Source organism: Marmota marmota, unplaced genomic scaffold, assembly GCF_001458135.2.
Source record: "Marmota marmota marmota unplaced genomic scaffold, marMar, whole genome shotgun sequence".
NCBI lineage: Eukaryota > Metazoa > Chordata > Mammalia > Rodentia > Sciuridae > Marmota > Marmota marmota.
This window is the reverse complement of record NW_026000171.1, coordinates 2,224,221-2,247,600: the sequence shown is the minus strand read 5'-3', so window position 1 is coordinate 2,247,600 and position 23,380 is coordinate 2,224,221. Positions and strand designations below refer to the sequence as shown.

The 23,380-nt window shown below is 44.8% G+C and overlaps 1 protein-coding gene across 5 annotated transcripts in view; it reads right to left on the bottom strand.

The window, feature by feature from the left end:
* Positions 1 to 3,861: 3,861 nt before the first annotated feature.
* Positions 3,862 to 23,380, bottom strand: part of Scnn1a (sodium channel epithelial 1 subunit alpha) — a 26,940-nt gene continuing 7,421 nt past the window's right edge. For 4 of the 5 annotated variants that reach the window (XM_048787653.1, XM_048787651.1, XM_048787655.1 and 1 more), the window contains 12 exons: positions 18,107 to 18,377; positions 17,000 to 17,190; positions 14,540 to 14,569; positions 11,677 to 11,780; positions 11,159 to 11,322; positions 10,613 to 10,711; positions 10,330 to 10,447; positions 6,348 to 6,426; positions 6,161 to 6,218; positions 5,941 to 5,996; positions 5,719 to 5,794; positions 3,862 to 5,256 (listed from right to left, as the gene is read on the bottom strand). In XM_048787653.1, the coding sequence (XP_048643610.1) occupies positions 4,876 to 5,256; positions 5,719 to 5,794; positions 5,941 to 5,996; positions 6,161 to 6,218; positions 6,348 to 6,426; positions 10,330 to 10,447; positions 10,613 to 10,711; positions 11,159 to 11,322; positions 11,677 to 11,780; positions 14,540 to 14,569; positions 17,000 to 17,190; positions 18,107 to 18,377 (1,627 nt within the window). In that variant the 3' untranslated portion in view covers positions 3,862 to 4,875. The remainder of the gene's footprint in view (positions 5,257 to 5,718; positions 5,795 to 5,940; positions 5,997 to 6,160; positions 6,219 to 6,347; positions 6,427 to 10,329; positions 10,448 to 10,612; positions 10,712 to 11,158; positions 11,323 to 11,676; positions 11,781 to 14,539; positions 14,570 to 16,999; positions 17,191 to 18,106; positions 18,378 to 23,380) is intronic. The other variant, XM_048787654.1, reaches the window with a different exon arrangement.

Below are 23,380 nucleotides of genomic sequence, written 5' to 3'. Positions count from 1 at the left end.
ACAGGAAGAGCCCGGGGAGGAGGCGGGGGTGGAGGGTGGAGGGGGCCAAGGTTCTTTAACGCTTTGTAGCCCAGTCAGAGGCACCAGAGCCCCAGATCCCGCGGCCTTGCACCCTCAGCCCACCCATCCACCCACTCGCAACCAAACCCCAAGGTGCACTTACACCACCCTCTCCCCGGCCGCCCCCAGCCCTGGCCTTTCTCAGCTACGAATGGGAAGACCTATGATTTTGGAGTCAAATTGTCAAAATGACTAAGTTCCAGTTCAGAATCCACTACTTTTTAGCTAGGTGATTTTACCTCTCTGAGCCTGTTTTTCGATTTGCAAGGCCAGGTTGCTGTATGGATTTACTGAAACAATACACAAACGTCTGACTATGGGAAGTACTCAGTGTTTCTTAGTGGCCCTCCCCTTTACCCTGGAGTTCCCACTGGCATTCTACTCCCCCTCTCTGGTGGGAGTTTGCCCATCCAAACCAATACTCAAAGTCAATTCTAATCTTAGTTTTCTGCCCTAATTGGGACCTTAACCCTTGGCCCCCACCCTCTGGCTCTTAACCAGTTTCCACCTGACAGGTGCCCCCAGCTGTTGATCCCAGGTCTGCCACCAACTGTGGGACATCAGGCAACCCTGCTCCTGAGCTTTGATTGGTTCCTCTTATTAAAGGGGGTAAAGTGTCTGCCCACCTACAAGGGGAAATGAGGCCATGAAGATCAATGAGACCGTATTTGTGAAGATGCTTTGGATATTTGGGTATCTCCAGGAGATATCAAAAGTCCATTTTCAACACCCTTTTCCCAAATATTTTGTCACATCCATCAGAACTGACCCTAGAAAGAGAATTTATGGAACCCTCTGACTTTCTAGATGAGAAGAGTGAGGGCCAGAGATACATAGCATTTAGAAGCAGAGAACACCCAATTCTTAGTTTGCAAACAAAGGGCCCCCTTTGTCTATGAGAGACACAGTGCCACTTTTCCCAATGTCCCCTTGGGGTTTATTTTTGTTTGTCCTTTGGGGTCTTTTTTTTTTCTTCCTTTCTTGTTTGTTTTGTTGTCAGGGTCCCTCTCAGTCCCCATATCCTGTCATCCTCTGTTAATGTAAAATACTATCCCAGTTTAGGCAGGGCTTCTCCCAAGCAAATTCTATACCCTGAGTGCAATATTGACTCAAATGCCCACGGAATACAATGCCTTCCCCCATACACTAAGTCTTTCAGGTGCTGAGGCTGTAGAAAACACAGGGGGACCAGAAAGTGCTGTCCTGGGGCTTTATGATGTACAGCAGAGCTCCCTGCCTCTTCTCCCTTTGATCCACCAGCTGACCTTCCAGCCCCAAGCCCTCCTGCCTTAGCTTTTCCTGCCTCTGGTTTTCCTGCCTCTGCCATCCTAACCCTAAAGGCAGGGCATCTGTAAATGGGAATGGAGGGTTTAGGTGCCCCCACTGGTGGTGGGACTGACTTTACCCTGTCCTCCAGCTTCTGGAGAACTAGTAGGTTGAAAGTGGACTCAAGGAGGAAGGGGTTCACTATCAACATACAAAAAGGCCAGGTACAGTAGGAGTGAGGCCCAAGCAGAGCTTTGGAAGAAAACAAGTTCATTAGAATGTAGTGCAAGGTACATGATCAGTGTAACTCCACATCATGTACAACCACAAGAATGGAAGAATGTGCATGTATGAATAATATGTCAAAACACATTGTGCTGTCATGTGTGATTAAAAAGAACAAATAAAAAAGAAAAGAATGTAATGCAAGGGTCAGACTGGCCACTTTCCATTGTGAAGAAACCAGGAGAGCCTCAGGCTCCTCATCTAAAATGAATGGGAGGCTTGGGGATGTAGCCTAGTGGAGAGCCTACCTAGCATGTGCAAAGCCCTGGTCTGGAGCCCCAGCACTGGGGGAAAAAAGTTAAGTAAATGAGAAACTCACTAATACCTCTCACAGAGTTGATTTTATGATTAAATGCATATAAAGTGTTTAGCAAGTGTTTGCCATACATTAAGCATTTTATAAGTGGTGGCAATATTAATAGTTCATATAAAAATTAATAACAACATCAATGTCCCATTTTTAATATTACAAAGACTCTCAATAGTCTGTGCAAACTGCCAAAGCCATTAACACAAAGCTTGGCACAAAAGGTGAATTTCTTTCATGATTTAGGATAATTGTTGCTTTACTCATTAAGTTTAAACCCTTGGCACATGTGATACTGAATTATTCAATAAAATTCTATTAAAAAGAAGAAGAAAAGATAGTGAGCAATGGGTGGATCTAGGGATATGAAAAGTTAGCTAGTTTTACAGAGGAGATGAAAGTGAGACTGTGATCCTTCAGGGGTAGAAACAATAATGGTGGGTAAAGTGGGAAAGAAATGAAAAAACAGAACAGGGGATGACAGAGTCTGAGTCAGGTTTATTGAGACAAAGGAGGAAGAAAAGAAAGAGCTTCAGATAGCAGAGATGCCCCTCCCCTATCACGTCTCACGTGCACCCACACACAAACACACACATACGTAACCCAAAAGGGCATTGAACTCTGAGTGACGTGGGTTCTAGCTCCACCTCTGTCATTCGGGACTTCATCCTATCACAGGGAGGCAGGGTGAGTCATAGAAAGAGACCTGTGAGTTCTAGGCTCCTCTGTAAAAATTATAAACTTGGGGAAATCACTGTACCCACTAAGCCCAATAAGGAAAATGAGGCCACTTAAACACTTTTTTCTCTAACACCCTGATGCCAACTCTTAGGACAAGAGATAGAGATGAGGAAAGACCTCAGGGAGGAAGTATAGGCAGGCAAGGAGAAACTGGAGCATGGGTAGGGATTGCACCATCTACAATCGATCCAGCTTAGTCCAGTAGGTGCTTCCTCCCCAGCCAGAGGAGAGGGCACTGGGCATGGGGTGGGACAAGGCGGAGTCCAAGACTATGGCAGAGAGAAGATAAGAGCAGAAGGTACCTGAGGACTCTAACCGTGGAAACTATCAGGACAGCACCATTTCCCCCTCATCAGCCTGAATCTAGGAAAGGGAAGTCAGAAGTCACCACGTCATTTTGGCTCATGACCCTTCCTATGTCCCCACTCCCTTTACCAACTCCTCCTCTTTCCTCAAGATCCTTTTCGCCTCTGGATCCTCAGGACAGACTGTAAATAACAGGAATAAAACCAAGGCCACAGGGGAAGTATCCCAAAGATAATGAAAAAGGGGTTACTTCTGGGTTCTAGATCTGATGCTGGAGGGGGTGGAAGGACTGGGATCAGAAAAATAGGGTTCTACCCAGATACCCCTCAGCCTCTCCTTGGACCTCAATTTCTCCTTCATTGAAACGAGAATGATTTTCTCTGCTCTTCTCTATGATGAAATGTGAGTAAGGCTAAATAGAGCTCTGAGATTTCAGAAGAAACTGGCCTGCATCTCATCCTTCTCCACTGCTTAGGCAGTTGATGGGCAGGAGGTCAGATGAGGGTTATACTGTGGCTGGGTGGTGACTGGTACTCAGCAAATGGAGCAGAGAGTTAATGATGATGGTGACTAAAGTTGGAAAGGAAAGGGAGGTTCAGACCTTGCAGAGAGCAGAGTCTTACCAATCACTGCAGAACACCAAGTCTTCCCCCTCCACCTTAATATGGTGATGGGCACATAGCAATCCTTTGCCACACCTGTGAATGAACTCATAAGATAGTTTCTCTCCTATAAGGCACCTGAAGAATGATCTCTTCCATGGTGAGCCAGAGGGCATGGGAATCTCTCTGGCCCTCTTTGCCCCAGGACCTCCCAGAAGAGTGGGCATTGACTTCACGACTTGTGTCTACTCCCTACCATCTTCTTGGGGCCCCTTTCAACTCAGCAGACATTGCTTTATGCAACAAACATTTATTGAGAACCTGCCTACTTGCTCCAAGTGGGACACTGGGCTAGACCTGGAGAATATAGAAATGACCACAAGGAGCTCACAGTCTAGTCGGGGAGGCAGACACACATGAACACAAACGTTTAATGCAACATCAGCAGTCCAGAAGATGTTATAGTGGGCCATGGGAGTCCAAAGGAGAGTGGGTGATCAATTCTGGGGAAGACAAGATGGAGCAGAAGCCTTCAAGGAAGTAATGGTATTTGAAAGGGTTCTAAAGGATGCATAGTCCTCCAGATGGTGAGGCAAGTGTTCAGGCTGAGGAAATAGCTTGAGCAGTCATGCAGGGGAATGAAGGACACAGGGCAGAGGCACTGGGGCATCTCCGCAGGGGTGTGAAGTATGAGACTAGAAGCGTCTTGGGAATGACTGGGAATGACCAAACCTTTCTACACTGGTCTGCTCAAGCTCCTGCCCTGAAGTCAGTGAAGGGGAATTGCCCAAGAGCTAACAAAGGGGGCTTTCGGGTGGGGTTTCCCACCCAAGTTCAAGAAAAGGAGCAGACATCTGTATCACTGGATGGCAGTGTGGCCAGGCCAGCCTGGGGCTGGCTTTGGTCACTGTGGGTAGGAAACCTAGATATGCCTTTGTATGTCCTTGTTTGTGTTTTGTTCTGGTTGTTGGTCGTTTCCTAGGAAAGTTCCTTGGCAAAACTCCAAGTTTAGCTTGGCTGATCCAAGGGAAAAGGAGACTTGTTTGCACTTGTGTGGAAATCAGAGTGTTCAAGGGCAGGACCGAGGTTGCAGGGCAGGACCAAAGCAGTTCTGGGTGGCTTCATTGGCCACTGTTCTCTGGGCAACTTCCTGGACCCCTTACCCATCCTGCTTCCCTCCCCCACACCAAAGGCAGTGAGAAGCTTTGAGAGGAAGCCCCAAACATCTTTTAACCTTGCCAAGGCTGGGCCCCTGCCACAGGGGAGCGCAGGCCTTGGTGGGAGAAACACTGTAGGCTAAGTTCCCTATCAGAGCTCTCCCAGGGCACAGGCAGAGGAGCTGGCCCCTGCTGAGCTCAAGGGAGATGGACAGGGACCTAGGGTGGCATAAGCAGGTGGAGGGGCTGTCAAGGCCGAGGAGGGAGTAGGGCCTGGTTGAGGCAAGGATGGGGATGTAGGGTGAGGACAGAAGCGGGAGGGAAGGGAGGAAGGTGGAGTGGAGGCCACCTCCCTTGCACTCCTGGCCCCTCGTCCTGGAGACCAGTATCGGCTTCGGAACCTCCGCAGCAGCATGAGGAATGTGATGACCAGGAGGTCAAAGATGAGCTCGGCCATCTCCACCACAGACAGCACTGAGGAGCCAAACCACAGGCTCCACTGGCTGCCCAGGTTGGACAGGAGGGTGACCATCTGTGAGGGGAGAGAGGTACACTGACCATGGGGCAGAGGGTGGGCTCAGACAGAGGAGCCCCCTCCTCACTTACTTTGAATTCACAATCCCCTTCCTGCCTGAGGACCCCAACTATCCCCTCAGACCTTCCATGCCCCCCTGCTGCTGCTCTTCCCCCTTAGGAACACATAGCTCCTGACTGGTATCACCCAGGAAAACTGGTAATGAGGCCAGTGGCAACTGGGGTGTGTCTCAAGGGCCTGCTCCCCATCATCTGACATACATGTACCTTCCACCAGCTCAAACCTCAAACCCCAACTCTAGCTCCCCTCCTTCCAACCCTCTCAACCTCACCCTTGACCCCACACCCATTTTCCTTGGTCCCCTACATTCAAGGCTGAAACTCTCTGGCCCCCACAGAAGGAAAACCACCCTGCCAAGACCCCCCAAGAGAATTACAGGGTCTGTGAGGCAGGCCATACCGTGACAGAGGGAGATTCAGAATTGGTCTTGTAGTTCAGCTCCTTGAAGAAGACGTTGAGTTTAGCAACTCCACTTCTTTGGAGTGGGAGAGAGGTGGGAAGAAATATTAGAGGATTAAGTTCTTGAACCCTCTTCTAAACAACTGAATCAACTCCTCTTCCCATATCTGGTTTCCCTCCCAGGGATTCCTATCCTATAGCTAAGACCAGGGCAGGACTCACCTTCTGTTGTTGATGGGGTAATTGTTCTGTAGGGACAGCATCTGGAAAATCCAGTCCTGGGAAAGAACAGTAGTGTCATGGAATTCATCCCTGTATTCCTCAGGTGCAGAGGAATGGGATCAGGTCAAGCACACCAACACCCAGAGAAGGTCACAGAGTTACCCTTGCATGGGCACAGGCATGTGTGCAAGTCCCCCAATCTCTCCCTTCCCCACTTTACCTGGGATTTCACTGAGGGCCATCGTGAGTAACCAGCAGACAGCTTGTAATTGGTCACACTGAAGATGGAGAAAGGTGCTTAGTGATGGAGTAGGGCTCTCCCACTCCAAAGCTAGCTGGTTACCTTGTATCCTACCCAGCCAAGCAGCCTGCTGCCCAACCTGTGCCTGAGGGCAGGGGACACTCACCTGCATGGCTTCCGGCACTTGGTGAAACAGCCCAGGCTGTCTGTAGAGAAGGCTCCCAGGAGCTTATAGTAGCAGTAGCCTATGGGTACAGCGAAGTGCCTGTTTCCTGAGGGCACCTTGACCTTCTCCACCCCACACCCAAGAGTTCTCCCCTCAGAACTGGGCAGCCAATTTACAAGAGTTTTTTGCAACATTACAATGATGCCTATGAGTAGCAGCAACAATAAATGTTTATGAGCTGGGTGTAGTGCCACATGCCTGTACTCCCAGTGGCTCGGGAAGCTGAGGCAGGAGGATCACAAATGCAAAGCCAGCCTCAGCAAAAGCAAGGCACTAAGCAACTCAGCAAGACCCTGTGTCTAAATAAAATACAAAATAGGGCTGAGGATGTGGCTCAGCGGTTGAGTGCCCCTGAGTTCAATTCTAACAAACTAAGTCGGGGCAAAATATAAAAGTGTGTTCAATATGGACAGAAATCTAAAAGTCACAAAGAAAAATAGGAACAATTGTTTAAGAATAATGGTGTGAAGCCACAAAAAGATATTACTCTATAGCCACTTGGATGGTTACTATTTAAAAAAATAAAATAAAAAAGGAAAAGACAAGGACAAGTACTGGTAAGGATGTAGAGAAATTGGAAATCTCATTTACTTCTTCTGGGAATATAAAATTGTGCAGCCATCTTGGAAAAGAGTGATAGCTTCCCAAAAAGATTAAACAGTTACCACAGAATCTAAGCAATCTCCTAGGTATATACCTAAGAGAATTGAAAATGCACATCCACACACATTGTACACAAATGTTCATAGCAACACTATTCACAAAACCAAAAAGTAAAAATAACCTAGATTTCCATCAACAGATAAGAAAATAAACAAAATGTAGTATACCCACACTCTGGAATATCAGTCATAAAAAAGAATGGAAGTGCTGATATGTGCTACAACATAGACAGATCTTGAAAATGTTATGATTAAGTGAAAAAAGTCACTCACAAAGACCATGTGTTGTTATAAGTTTCCATCTATATGAAGTGTCCAAAGCAGGCAAAGGTATAGAGACAAAAAGATTAGTGTTGTCCAGGGACTGACAATGAAGGGTAAGAAATTTGAGGACTGCTACCTAGTATAAAAAGTTTCTTTTGGGAGTGATGAAAAGATTATAAAATTGATAGTGGTGATGTTTCACAACCCTGAGACTACCAAAAACCTAAAACTTGTACTAAAATAAAAACATATACTTTATTTATTTATTTTGGTGCCAAGGATTGAACCCAGGGGCACTTGACCACTGAGCCACATCCCCAACCCTTTTTAATATTTTATTTAGAGACAGGGTCTTGCTAAATTGCTTAGGGCCTCACTAAGTTGCTGGGGCTGACTTTGAATTCACAATCCTCCTGTCTCAGCCTCCTGAGTTACAAGGATTATAGGCTGTGCCACTGCAAAACCATAAACTTTATTATGTTTTTTGGGGAGGGGTACCAGGGATTACACTCTGGGGGACTCAACCACCGATCCACATCCCCAGCAGTATTTCATATTTTATTTAGAGACACTGAGTTGCTAGGCTGGCTTTGAACTTGAGATCCTCCCATCTCGGCCTCCCTTGCCGCTGGGATTACAGGCATGTGCCACCGTGCCTGACGAAAACCATATACTTTAAATGAGTGAATTGCATGAGATATGAATTATCTCAATAAAGCAATTACCACAAGAAGAGCAGGAGGAAGAGGAAAACAAGAAGAAGGAGGAGGAGCAGAAAGAGGAGAAAAGGACTATGGATTCCTCTACCAGCATTTGCCAAGTTCTAAGTAAGGTTATTTTGTCATCATTGCTACTTTGAGTCACTTAATTCAAAATCCTTCATCTCTGACCCAAATCACCAGAGCTGGAATCTTACATTAGGAAGAATGAGAAGCAACTGGGCCTTTTTCTCTGGGGACTAAGTCTTAGGAAACACATCAAACTGTTTTTAGCCTTAGTTCCTCTCCCTCATCCTCACAACTTCTCAGCAATCAATATTGTTATTTTTTTTGCTCAAAGATCCTCAAAATTACAGCAATTTAGAAAAAAAATTATTTTTTCTAAATTGCTCCCACTGCTTTTTATATCCTGGGAGGCTCATGCCTTCCCTCTGGGCCTTCGTTTGCCTATCTGAAAACAGAGGTGACATCAGATAGCCTCTGAGTTTCCCTCAGGTTATGATGTGCTCCCATCTTCCCAAGGTCCCAGCCACACCTGGAAGGAACTGTCACGGGAAGAGAATGATAGAGAAGACACAGGCAAGAAAAGAGGCAGAAGCCAGGCATGGTGGCACATGCCGGTCATCTCAGTTACGTCGGGGGCTGAGGCAGGAGGATCACAAATTCGAAGCCAGCCTAAGCAACTTAGTGAGGCCCTGTCGCAAAAAATTTAAAAATGGCTGGAAATTTAGGTCAGCAGTAGAGCACCCCTGGGTTCAATCCCTAATATTGGAAAAAAAGGAAAGGTGGGGAGGGAGAAGGTGGGGAGAAAAGAGAAGAGGGCTGAAAAATCACCACTGACAGAATGGAGGCAGGGCTGGACTCTAAATTCTGGGTGAGATGATCAGCTCCTGGCATGGCCTCTGTGCCTGTTGTGCCTGTTACCATGTCCCTCAGCCTACCTCCTTGCCCATAAAGCCCTGGGAGGAAGAGGAGGGTGGAACAGGATAGCTGTGCCAGATGAAAGCCTGTGTAGCAGGAACACAGAAACATGACCCCTCAGAGCATCTATGGGGTGTGTGCATATTTTTTTTTTATATATTCTGGGGATTGAACCCAGGGGTGCTTTATTACTGAGCCACATCCCCAGCCATTTTTATTTTTTACTTTGAGACAGGTCTCACTAAGTTGCTGAGGCAGGCCTTCAACTTGCAATCCTCCTGCCTCAGCCTCCCAAGTCGCTGGGATAACAGGTGTGCACCACAGCACCCAGTTGCCATGGTTTCTTGCTGGGTTTGTCTTTCTCATCTTCCTAACACACAGTTTCCCTGCTGAACAGTTCAGCAGTAATGGAGATGAGAAGAATTTGTCAACTCCTAAACCAGGATAAGGAGGAAAGGCCAGGAGTAGCCAAACTTGTTTGATTGTGCCCTCCTCCAGGTTAAATATATATCTATATATACACACACACACACACACACATACATACACACATCTAAAATAAGCAAGTCTGAGATACAAATTACATAGCTGAACTACTGGATGGATATAGTATATACATTCTAAAATGTATGTATAATGGAAAATGTGAAGAAATGAGACAGACACATATGACTTCTAACATTTTCTTCCTGGGCCCCAGAGTTGTCCTGTGCCCCACCCAGCTCCCCTGGAGCCAGTCCTGCTCAGCACCCTGTGAATGCCATGCTCCACAGGTACGAGATGAAGCTGCACCAGGAGAGCGGGGAAGGAGTTGAGGGACATGCGCTCTTTCTTCCTTCTGCTGCAGGTTATTTTTAAATGGGGGCAATTCCTTAACAAATACACAAAAGCAGAGACAGAGAGCCAACAGGGAGGAACAGAAATAAAGGAAATAGAGGGGTTGGAGGGGAAGGGAGGGGGCATGGGGTAATTAATGGTGGTTGAATGTGATGATCATTATTATCCAAAGTACAGGTATGGAGACATGAATTGGTGTGAGTGTACTTTGTATACAACCAGAGATAAGAAAAAGTGTGGTGTATATGTGTAAGAAGAATTGTAATGCATTCTGCTGTCATACATAAATAAAAAATAAATAAAATAGAATAAATCATGTTGAAAAAAAGAAATAAAGGAAATATACAGAGAATGGGAGGAAAACAGAGGCAGAGAGTAAGGGCTGAGAGAGGGAGAGGGAGAACTCCTTAGGGTGGTGGGAGCCAGAGTCATGCCTTAGACAGAAGGTACTGGAGGAGAGAGCTCGGGGAAGCCCTAGGGTAGAGGGGTGAGGCAGCCCAGGGGCTCCCAGGCTCTCACCCCAGGTGCTGTGCTTCCTGTAGTCGCAGTACTCCACATCCTTAGGCTTTGGGTAGAAGATGTAGGCGCAGCCACACTCCTTGATCATGCTCTCCTGGAAGCAGGAGTGGATGCACACCTAGAGGAGAGATGAGAAGGAATGAGAAGGAATTGCACTGGACCTCCATCACTCTTCCCGCAGCCTTCATCCCAAAGTCCCCCTCTTTCACCACCCCACAACTCTGACTGACCACCCGGGGCAGGCCTAGGAAACAGCTTGCCACAGAAAGAGTCTGGGCCTTACCTGCTGCGAGTACTTAGAAGGGTAAAGGTTCTTGACAGGGACATCACTGCCATTCTCAGTGCAGTCACCATAGTTGCCTCCAAGCCTATCCAGGGCTTCCTAGGAACCCAGGCACATCAAGAGGTCAGAGCAAGTGGCCCAGGCTTGTGCCAGGATTCTGTCTTTCCTCAGTTTCAGGTCATATCTCACATCTTGCCAGCTCCTCCTATTTGCCTCCCAATCTCAACATGCTCCGCAATCCCCAGGTCCCATCCCTCTACGACCTGATTCAAGGGCACTGGGCCCAGAGCATCCCCTGAGATCCCAAGCATGCCCTGAACCCCCTTTCAGCACTTCTCACCCAAACTCCACTCCCCAGGATCCACTGCCCATGCCCTCTCAGCCATTCCCTTCCCCCCTGATTCCTACACCTGAAGATCACCCCATGCTCAAGGCCCACCCTATATGATCTTCCATAGTCCCTGGCTGTCCTGTCTACCTCCCCTGTCCTGCCGGCCTCTCTCCAATCTGGGAGTCTCTTCCCAAGCTACCAGTTAGCATTCTTGCCTTCCTCATGCTGATGGAGGTCTCCACACCAGGCCGCAGGTTAAAGCCACCATCATCCATAAAAGCCGGCTCATCCTGCCCATGCACCATTACCCTGGCTCCAGTCACCGTGGACAGTAGGGGGATGAAGTCTTTCTGCTCTGTGCGCAATGTCAGGGACAGACCTGGGGGATGCAGCAGGAACAGAGTTGCGGGATAGGTCTTAGAGAAGAGTCAGGGGATGGAAACCCACCCTCCTACCTTTCCTAGTCACTAATCTCTAAGGACAGCACATCCCGTTAGACCTGCAAGTGGATTTGGCAACCCTGGGGCTGAATTCTGGGGGCAGGCAAGAAAGGACTGGGACAGGATTCCTCTCATGCCTGGAATGGACTATACAATGCACTTGGGGGAGAAAGAGAAGAGAAGATTCCTTCCAGGATAGAGACCCAGAAGTCACATGGCATCTCTAGGATGTGGGCCCAAGGTGAGAAGGGCTGGGGCAGAGGTGGGGCATCCAGGTCCTGGGAGTTTCTCACCATTGTTGATTCCTGGCATGGAAGACATCCAGAGGTTGGAATTGTTCTTATTGTTGAAAGTATAGCAATTCCCATACATTGGGTGGTGGAAGTGAGAGTAATTCCTTAGCAGGAGAGAGAGTAGGGTTAGAGGGGTATGTATAGGAAGCAGGAGAACAGGAAGAGGCAGAGGAGAATCATTCTTGTAAACACCTATAGGAGTTAAGCCTTTCAGAGCTGTCGGTTTCCAAATCACCCAGTATGCTCCCCCTCTGTCTCCCTGGGGAGCCTCATTCTCACATCATATAAGAGGAAGCTCAGTCTCAGAGAGGTCAAGCAGCTGCCCGAGGTCACATAGACAGTGATGATGGCCCTGGGATTCAGGCCCAGGACAACTACCTGCTAGCTCAGATTTCTCCCACCAAGCCATCTGACCTCACTTGTCTTGACTTATACGCTGCCTTGTGACCTCTCCTGCGTTACTGTTGTGCCTTGTGAAGACTCTTACAGTACCCCTAACTTCTCACGTATCTACTTCTTAGTTCCCCATTTCGCGATCATGAGCTCCTTGAAGTTAGAAGCCACATCTCATTCATCTCTATATCATCTTGGTGTTCCTGGCATATAGGAGATAGTTAACAAATAGTTGCTGGGTGAATGAATGAAACAGAGATGTGGAGAATGAAATAGAGATGTGGAGGGGAACAGGGTTAAAGGAAAGAGTGAGACATGAGGAACATGGTGCTAAGAAGAGGAAGTTCAGAGCCCAGGGGTAAAATGCGGCCAAGTGTTTTTCCAAGGCCTCCTGTACCAACATGTCTCAGACTGACAGATCCAAAACTAATCTACAATAGATTTGGGAATCCAGAGAAAGCAATCAGAGGCAATGCTGTTGTAGTAACAATATGATCTGACAGCAAATAACAGGTTTCAAAGCCAGGAGGCTGTGTTGGATTGCAGCGAGAGCCCACCTGAGGACAGAGGAAATCTATATTCTACTACCATCTCATCTTAGAGCTGGTGATGTGAGCAGGCGAAGAGGAAGATTAGGCTTTGACCTGTGAGAGGCAGAGGAGAAATGAAGAGAAGCAAGGAGAAGTCTAGTCAGAGGTAAGGAGTGGAGTTCTGCCTGTATGGCCCTGAACAAGTCATTTTTTTCTGAGCTTATTCTCCTTATCTACAAAATGAAGAGATTAGAAGAAGATGATCTGGAATATTCCATTGACCTTAAAAGCCAAAGGCACAGAGGTGTGAAATACCAGAACATATTTTAGGATGTGCTAGGAAGTCAGTATTTCCAGAGATGGGTTGGATGCAAAGAGTGAATGAAGAAGAGGCTACAGAAGTGGCCAGTCCTAAAAGGCCGTTGGGCCCTGCCTGCTGGGAGAGGGGACAGACACGATGCTGCAGATGTACATCATGGACAGCACACAGCAGATGAAATCAGCAGATGGAATCAGCAATGTGGATGGATCTTAAACCCCCAGAGCTTAGTTTTTAAAGGCAGGGGATTCAATGAGATATATAATGCCGTGTACATAAATTAAATATGAATTTTGCAAAAACACAAAGAATATACATTAAGCATATTAATATAATGGCCTATGAGAAGCCTTATAATGTGATGGTTAAAAGCACAGAGTCCAGAACTGAATCTCTAAGCTTTAGAAAGTATTAGATAGCATGGTGGCACACACCTGTGATCCCAGTAACCCAGGAGGCCAAGGCAGGAGGATTGCAAGTTCAAGGCCAGCCTCTTCAATTTAGCAAGACCCTAAGCAACTTAGTGAGACCCTGTCTTAAAATTAAAAAATAAAGGGCTGGGGAGTGGCTCAGAGGTTAAGCACCTATGGGTTCAATCCCTGGTACCAAAAAAATTAATTAATTAATTTAATTAAATAATAAAAGTATTAAAAGTGAGATGAATTGATGAGGGCCTGGGTTCAATTCCCAATACTACAAAAAAAAAGAAGAAAAGAAAAGACATGATACCAAACAAATTACTTAACTTCTGTGAACCTTAGTTTCCTTATCTGTAAAATCAAGATGTTAAAAATATCTACCTCACAGGTGTGATAAATTACACTTAGAACAGTGCTTAGCACTTAGTAAGAGCTGCATTGGTTTACTATGAAGATTACAGGGATTCATTAAGAGGGCTAAAATGAAAAGACAGACAAATGTAGGATATAGAGAATTTGGAGCATTCCTACAGTGCTGTTAGGAACGTAAAATAGTATAGCCATTTGACAAAGTCCGGCAGTTCTCAAAATATTAAATCTAGAGTTACGATATGACACATCGATTCCACTCCTAGATTTATACCAAGAGAAATGAAAACATGCATCCATACAAAGACATGTACAAGAATGTTCATAGCAGTTTCATGAATGATAGCCAAAAAGTGGGAATTACCCAAATGTCTCTCAACTGAAGAATGGATAAAGCTACCTTCTAAATATAATATTATTTGCCCATAAAAAGAAATGAGGTTCAGATACATGCTACAACATAAATGAACTTGAAAACATTACGCTTAAGTGAAAGAAGCCAACTGGTCACAGAAGACTCCATATTGCATGCTTCCCTTTATGTGAAATGTCAACAACAGGCAATTCATAGAAACAGAAAGCAGATCGGTGGTTTGCAGGCCTTGGAGGAGGGGAGTGAGTGGGGAACTGCTGATAAGCAGCGGGTTTCTTTTTGGGGTGAGGACAATGTTCTAAAATTAGATAGCAGTGATAGTTGCACAACTCTGAACATACTAAAAGCCACTAAGTTGGACATGTTACTAGGAAGAATTTATGGCACATATGCCATGTCTTCAAATACTATTAAAGAAAAATTTAAGGCTACAGATGTATCTCAGCAGTTTATCACTCACCTAGCATGTGTGACGCCCTGAATTCCATCTCTAGAACCACACATGCAAAAAAAGAAAAAGAAAAGAAAAGATAATATGTGAAGGAAGGTTTTGTAGATGGGACAGGAGAGGGATAAGAAGGCCACACTAAGGCTGGGGTTGTAGCTCAGTGGCAGAGCACTTCCCTAGCACGTGTGAGGCCTTGGGTTCGAGCTTCAGCAACACATAAAGATGAATAAAGAAGGGTATTGTATCCATCTACAACTACAAAAAAAATATTTAGGGGGCTGGGGATATAGCTCAGTAGGTAGAGTGCTTGCCTTGCATGCACAAGGCCCTGGGTTCAATCCCCAGCACCAAAAAAAAACCCAAAAAAAAAAAAATATATATATATATATATATATATATTATACCAAGAGAAATGAAATATATATATTATATATGTGTATGTGTGTGTGTGTATATATATATATATATATATATACATATATATATATATATTTTTTTTTTTAGGGAAAAAAAATGTGCAGCTAACCTATGTTTTTAAAAAAAGAAGGCCACAATAAAGGATTCATGATTCTGAAGACCACAAGAGACCAAAGGATTTTAAACAGGACAAACTGGAATAGTTAAGTATAGTGAAATGCAAAAGTTCCTGCTATGGTTCAAACTCTCCCAGTTCATGTGTTGGAAACTTAATCCCAATGTGTTAGGAAGTTTGGCCTAATAAGTGGTAATTGGGTCGTGAAGACAGAATTCTCATGAATGGATCAAGGTCATCATTGTGGAGGTGGGGTGTGCATTGTTAAAAATCAAGTCTGCCCTTCCTGCTTTCTTTTCACATGAACTCACTTGCCTTTTTTCTCCATGTAAAATTATAGAGGCTTTCACCAAGAGCCAGCACCATGCTCTTAGACTTCCCAGCCTCTAGGACTAGAAGAATAAAATTTCTTTTCTTTATAGTTGTTCAGGCTGTGGTATTCTGTTACAGCAACAGAAAACAGACTGAGACACTTCCTTTGGTCACAGAATAAAGGGAGGATTTAGAAGCAGAAAAAACAAATTAGGGGGTAGTTATAATAATCCAGGTAAGAACTGGGAAGAACTGAACTGAGGAAGTCACTTAAATGCCAAAACAAGGATGAACTATGGACTTTCTGTTGATGGGAGGCACAAGCATTGAGCAGGCAAAGGGAGAGGATGGAAATGAAAACTACAGGTGGGAAAGTGACAGTTAGAGAGGCTTGGTGGCAGGTGCCAGTTGACTCGGGCTTAGCTGCCCTACTTCCCAGCTGCTCACTTCTGTCCTCAAACAAACACTAAGACTAGAGACAGGAACCAAGTTGTGTGCTGAACAAAGTATATGTGAGGGGTGAATGGTAGGGGCAGAACCAGGTGACACCTGGCCCTGCTGCCATTCTCCAGCATAGGAGGGAAGGGCCCCCTGTAGAATGGAGATGCTGCCTCAGCACCCTTCCTCAGCCAGGCAGAGACATGGAGATGGCCCCCAAAGCTCAAGGAGCAGAAGCAGGAGGGGAAGGCCGGCGTAGGACGAGGCCAGAGGCAACAGAATGGAACCCCCTCCACTCCCAGCCTTTCCCAGTTCTCAAAGAGACTACAGCAGCCATGACCTCTTTGCAAGGACATCATGACAGGGGTCCCAACATAAAGAATGCTTGAGGGGCAACGGAGTAGGAAGAATCTTCAGCTAATGCCGGCTTCTGACCCAGTTTAAGGACAAGAATATTAAGATCCATCAATCCAGTGGTGTATAAATGTCTTGACAAGTGTTACCTTGTGCACTCTGTGTTATCCTCATCATCTTCACTTGAGTACAAGTGCCAAAAGGGCAAGGGCTTTTTTTTTTTTTTTTCTCTAATGTGCCTCAAGTGCCTAGAACGGTATCTGGCACATAGTCCAGACAATTAAAAACAAAACAAAACAAAGCAAAACAAACAAATAAAACAAACAACAACAAAAAAAAAACACGTTGGATGAATGAATTTCATTTTGTGTACTTTGTTTTGTTTCCATTTTACAAACAAAGGGCTCTGAAGAATGATGTGAAATGCTCAGTCACCCAACCAGGAAGTCACAGAAACAGAGTGGGAACTGGGTTTTAGTCTTTCAATCCACACTATTTCACTACACTTACTACCTCCCAGGTCTGAGTGAACTTTAATGCTAGTGAGAAAGAGGCCTTAGAAAGACCGAGAACCATGCTTCTAGTTCTTGATTTCTCAAAGCCAGACCTTGAGCCCCAATCTTCCCAGGGAATTCAGATGAGGCCACTGCACTCAGATCTAGCAGGGCCTCCGTGTGACCTGTGAGGCAGAGGCATGGTCCTGAGGCCAGTTCTTCCCCTTTACCCACTGTCAGCATTTCCATATTTAATTATCAAGCATTTTCTGGACCCATGGGCCTCAGGATGACCCAAGGGAGGCCCAGAGAAGAACACCCACCCCAGCAGAACCTACTCACGCCTGGTTGCAGGAGGCCTGGTTGAAGCGGCAGGTGAAGATGAAGTTGCCCAATGCCTCCTCCTGCAGAGATGGTGAGGTATCTGGCAGCCTGGACAAAATGTTGATGTAATGGAAGCGGTACCACTCCCTCACCGCATCCACCCCTGATGAGTATGTTTGGTAGAAGCAGTCAGATTTGTTCTGGTTGCACTGGACACAGAGAGCAGAATGTTAGTGGGCCCAAAAGGCCAGCAGCAGGCCAGGGCGGGGTCAAGGATAAGTTGTCTGGAGTTCTGAGGGCTGATGGACAGGGATGAGGAATAAGAATGCAATAATGCAGAAAGGGTGGGAAAAGCAGAAGCCCAGGAGAGTGGGCCAGGGGAAAATGGATTTAAAGGATAGGTGAGCAGGGAAGAGTCACACATGATTACAGTTCATTTATATACTCCCTGCAGGGGGAAGAGCAAGAACTTCTCCCATTTCACTGGGGGGAAGACTGAGGAAACAAAAGGTATGTATTTTGTTTTGTTTTTCAGACAGAGCTGGGCCTAGAAGACATTTCCTCTAATTTTGCCTCAGATTTTATTTATTTATTTATTTATTTGGGGGGCTGGGGATTGAATCCAGTGTCTCATGCATGCTAGGCAAGTGCTCTACCACTCAGCTACACCCACAGCTAATTTTGTATTTTAAAAATACTTTTAAGTCTCCCGTTTTACTGTCTCTAGTTCTCTGTCTTAGGCTAGTAAAGCCCCAGTTTTCCATTAGACTTGGAAGGTCCCAATTGAGCACCACCATTGAGAACCAGAGATTTTGAAAAGTGCATTTTCCACAATAGATTGGACTTCCTGTGGCTTAAACGCTGGAACATAGGCTCCCAGCGAGGAAACTGCACAAACTGGCTCACAGAAAGGTGTAATTTTATTTTTATTTTACATTTTATTTTTCTCTTTTCTTTCCATTCCATTTCATTCTATTTTGTTTCATTTATTTAATTTGCCCGCAATCAGAAGAGCTAATTCTGATTCGTTCATCTGTAGAGGCGGGTCCGAAAGGGGCGGGGTCTGCGGCGTGGGCGGGGCCAGGGTGGGGCGAGTGGACGGGCGGTGCCCTCCAGCTGCCTTACCAGTTGGAAGCCGATCTTCCAGTCTTTCCTGTCCACTTGGGGGTTGTTGTCCTGCATGCTGGAGGTCGCGCCGCGTGCTCTGCGGGCCTTGTGGGGCTGGGGCTGGGGCAGGACCCGCAGGCGCTGCAGTGGGTGCGGCAGAGTGCCCCCGAGATCGCGACGGCCGCGGGGACTGGCCAGGCGCGTGTTGAACTTGTATTTGTACAGGTCAAAGAGCGTCTGCTCAGTGATGTGGTCCAGCTCCTCCAGCTCCGATTTAATTTCATTATACCTGAAAAGGGTTACGGGAAAAGGGTCGAACTGGAGGCGGCCCTACACGAAGGCCCGGCCTCTCTGAGCCTCAGTTTCCTCATCTGTAACATCTGCCACGGGTGAGGGTCGTCCGCGTGAAGCTTGTGGATAGCGCCCTGTTAACAGGGATCTCTCGCGGGGGCGGGGCGGGGGGGAGTGTAGATAGGTGTGTCTGCGGAGGAAGTGGGAGGCACAGCGAACCTCGGTCAAGGGGACATTGATGGACGTCTGTTAGAGCCACAGGCGCGAGGCCGCCTGTCTGTGAGGCGTGCTTATCCCACTCCTCCCGGCCTGGAAGGGAACCCGGAACTCATCTGCCTTTTCTCGAGGGTGGTCCTTGGTCCAGACACTCCCTCAGCCCTCGTTGCTAGTCCCCTAGGGGAGGGTGACCTTTGGGCCAGTGTGTCTGCCACCAGGCACCTTGTAAATCAAAGGTTCTCAACTGCGCTCTTAGAATCTTTCCGAAGAACTCTAAAAATACCAGATGCCACAGCCATTCTTGCCCCTTCCTCCAAAGGCTCAGTTTTATAAATTAAACGTTATTCAGTATAAATCTTCATATTGCTCCTCAATACTGGACCAATTACACCTCAATTAAAAGTCCACATAGCTGGCTTTGGGACTACAATTTACTAAAGCAAGACAGACATCTAGACCTAATAAATGAAGCTGAATGATACGAAACCAATATAGAAAAATTAATTGTATTTCTGCATTCGTCAATGAGACACTGAAAATTGAAACCACAAAAACAATTCCATGTTTAAAAACATAACATCCAGGATTAAGTAACAGATGTGCAAGATCCCTATACAGAAACTGTACTGAAATTCCTGCTAAAAAGAAATCAAAGACCAAAATAAATGGAAAGATACAGATGACCAGGGATCAGAAACTCAAGGTAGCTCTCAAATTCATGTTTAGAGTCAACACTATCACAAGTAAAATTTCAGCATTTTTAAATAAATCAACAGACTGGTTCTAAGATTTATATGTAAATACAAAGGACCTAGAATGGCCAAAACAACTTTAGAAAAGAAAAGCAAGGAATATTTATACTACCTAATATTTACTCTAAAGCCGCAGTAATCACAAGTGTGGGTGGATTTGAGGTCTCAGACCAGTAATCCCAGTGACTCTGGAGGCCAAGGCAGGAAGGCAGATTGCAAATTCAAGGCTAGCCTAGGCAATTTAGCTAGACTTTGTCTCAAAACAAAAAAATAAAAAGGGCTAGAGATGTGGCTCAGTGATAAAGTGCCCCTGGGTTCAATCCCCAGTATCCACTCCCCAAACACACACACACACACACAAAGAAGCTCAGAAATAAACTCACACATATAACATGGTCAACTGACCAAAACTCTGAGTGAATTCAGTGGGAAAGAATTTTTAACAAATTAATTAATTGTGCTGAAACAGCAGGATACTGTACAGACAAAATGATTTCTACTTATCCTATACACAAAAATTAAAGATGAATCATATAACAAAATATAAAATTCAGAACCATTAAAATGGAAGATATATTCATGAGCTTCAGGTAGGTAAAATTTTCTTATAAATTAAAAAACAAACAAACAAATAATTCCTGTAACAATTTTTTGAGGCAGACACATTTATGAACAGATCTTCATTTTTAGATGATCTATCTGGGCTCTGGTCATTATACATTGTTGGTGAGAATGTAAAATGGTACAACCACTTTGGAAAATAATCTGTAAGTTTCTCAAAAGGTTAAACATAGAGTTACCATATAATCTATCAATTCCACTCCTAAGAAAAATAACATAGACCCGCACATAAAACTGTGCATAAATGTTTATAGTAGTACTACTTGCTCATAATAGCCAAAAAGTAGAAATAATCCAATATCCATTAGTTGATGAAAGGATAAATAAATGACATATCCACACATTGGAATATTTTTATTCAACAATAAAAAGAAATTAAGTATGGATACATGCTACAACATGGATGAACTGTGAAACTATTACACTAAATGAAAGAAGCTACACACAAAAGACCACATATACTATGGCTGAGTTAACATGAAATGTTCAGAATAGGCAAATCCATAGAGATAGAAAATACATTAATGATTGACCAAGGCTGGGGGTTAAGGGAATGGGGAAAAGGGAATAGGATTTCCTTTTAGGATGATGAAAATGTTCTAAAATTAACAATGATGATAATTGCACAATTCTGTGAAAATAATAAAAATCATTGAATTATACACGTTAAATGAATAAATTATGATATGGTGATGTGAATTGTACTTCAATTAAGCTGTCCTTTAAAGAAAAAAGAAAAGAAAAAGAAAGATATCTAAGGAAGAGCATCTTGGTATTTAAAGACCTCTTACAAATCAACAATAGAATAATTTATATACTGTGAAAAAATACATTTTTTAAAAAATGAGCAAAAAGAGATGCACTAAACACATGAAAAAGTACTCAACATAGTCCTCAGGAAATTGCAAATTAAAACCATAATGAGGGGGCTGGGGACATAGCTCAGTGGTAGAGTGTTTGCATGCATGAGGGTTCCATCCCCAATATAAAAAAAAAAGCAGACTGGGGGGGTTGGGGGCGCTGGGGTTGTGGCTCAAAGGTAGAATGCTCGTCTAGCATGCATGAGGCACTGGGTTCGATCCTCAGCACCACATAAAAAAATAAAATAAAGATATTGTGTCCACCTATAACTAAAAAATAAATATTAAAAAAAAGAGGTACCATTTAACATCTAGTAGGAGAGCTAAAACTAAAAACATCAACAGCTCCAAATGTTAGTAAGAATGGAAAGCAACTAGAATTCTCCTAGACTGCTGGTGGGAGTATAAAATGGTACAATCTCTTTGAAGGACTGTTTGGCAGTTTTTTATAAAGAGTTAAACATGACCTTATGGCATTATGACCCAGCAATTTCACTTCTAGATATTTTACCAATTCCACTCCTGGCTATTACCCAAATGCAAGGAAAACATAAAAACCTGCACATGAACATTCATAGAAGTTTTATTCACAATAACCAAAAAACTTGGAAAAACCCAAATGTTCATCAAAACCACTCAACAGTTAAAAAGATCTGAGATGCACACACACACATACACACACACACACACACACACAAAGGGATGAATTTTAGAAACATTAAGCAAAATAAACCAGTCACACATACAAGTAAATACATATTGCATGATTCCTTTTATATGAAGTCTAAAAACAAGCCAACTAATGGCTCTACCACTGAGCTACACCCCCATGTTTAAAAGAGCCCCTATAATTTCAGCAACTCAAGAAGCTGAAACAGGAGGATTGCAAGCACAAGGCCAACCTGGACAACTTAGTGAAATTCTGTCTCAAAAAAATAAAAATAAAAAGGGCTGGAGATGTGGTTCAGTGATAGAGTGTCTCTAAATTCAATCCCCAGTACCACTGATAAATAAATAAGCAAACAAACAAATAAAAGAACCTCCACATGTCCTAATGTGCAGCTACATCAACCACAGTCTAATCTAGATCCTCACATCCTCCTCCACTTGGCCCTACAAGTCTAGCTGGCTGGACTTTTATCCCCTCATAGCCTTATAGGAAAAAATGTAACTCAGGTGGAAGGAGTGTGTTTGGCCTTCTGAGATGCTTATTTGATATTGGCAATTAAAAGGCTGATAATAATAGCTATCATTTATTGAGCATTCACTAGGAACCAAGCAAGAATGCCATTATTTACTCTTCAGTGTGACTCAGTAGCCACTCTTAGCTGACATTATTGTCATTCCCTTTTTGTGGTGAACAATCTGAGACAGGGCTGGGGATGTAGCTTAGTGGTAGAGCTATTGCCTAACATGAATAAGGCCCTGGGTTTTATACCCAGCACTGCAGAAAATTAAAATTAAAAAAAAAAAAAAAAAAGCTGAGCGTGGTGGTGCATGCCTATAATCCAGCAGCTCAGGAGACTGAGGCAGGAGAGTTGAGAGTTCAAAGCCAGCCTCAGCAAAAGTGAGGTGCTAAGCAACTCAGTGAGACCCTGTCTCTAAATAAAATACAAAATAGGGCTGGGGATGTGGCTTAGTGGTTGAGTGCCCCTGAGTTCAATCCCGGGTATGCCCCCTAACCCATCCCAAAAAACCCCTAAGACATGGTGATTTGTTCAAGACAGCACAGCCAGGAAATGGATCAAATAGAGCTCTACCCATCACATTGTCCTTCATTCTGTCCCCATAAGAGCCAGAGTCAACTGAATGCGAGTCCTGTTGTCCCAGCTGCATACTTTCTAGCTATGAGATGTTGGGTAAGTAACCCAACTTTTCTGAATCCCAATCTCAGTTCTTCATGTGTAAAATGGGCAGAACACTAAAGCTTCATATGAAGCTCTTGAAGAGTTAAATAAGAAAATATTCAAAGCAAAAAAGACCATCAACTATCAGGAAGACAGACAGGCGTCCAAAGCCCAGGAAAGTGAAGTGTCTTTTTCAAAGTCATACAGGAAGAACCCAGGTCCTCCAGCTTGGCTGGAGTTATTGTCATGACACCATCTATACCCCTGTTCTGCCTCGTATACCTCCCTCTCACTCACCACCAACTCCAAGCTGTCACTCTTCCCCATAGAGCACCCTGCTATCCCTATGCCAGGCTCTCCCCTTCATGCTGTTCATCATATCCGGCTCTCTCCAGCCTCTTCCAGAGGGAATGCTGAGGAGCACACACCCTAACACTGCCTGGTCTTCCAGCCCCTGACCATCCTCCCCCCCAAACCCATGACAAGGCCTCTAGAAGAAGCTGGACTCCACACAGAGGTCCCTTATGTCACTTCCCTCTTTGTTTTCCACTTAAGACAGGAATGACCTCCCTCCCTAACTTCCTGACATTAGAATTCCTCTAACAGGAGGCAGAGCCTGGAAGTTGACACCTACAGCCAAAAGAAACAGAGAAAAATACACCAAAGCTGGGCACAAGAAACACACAAGCCCCTTGACTCACCAGT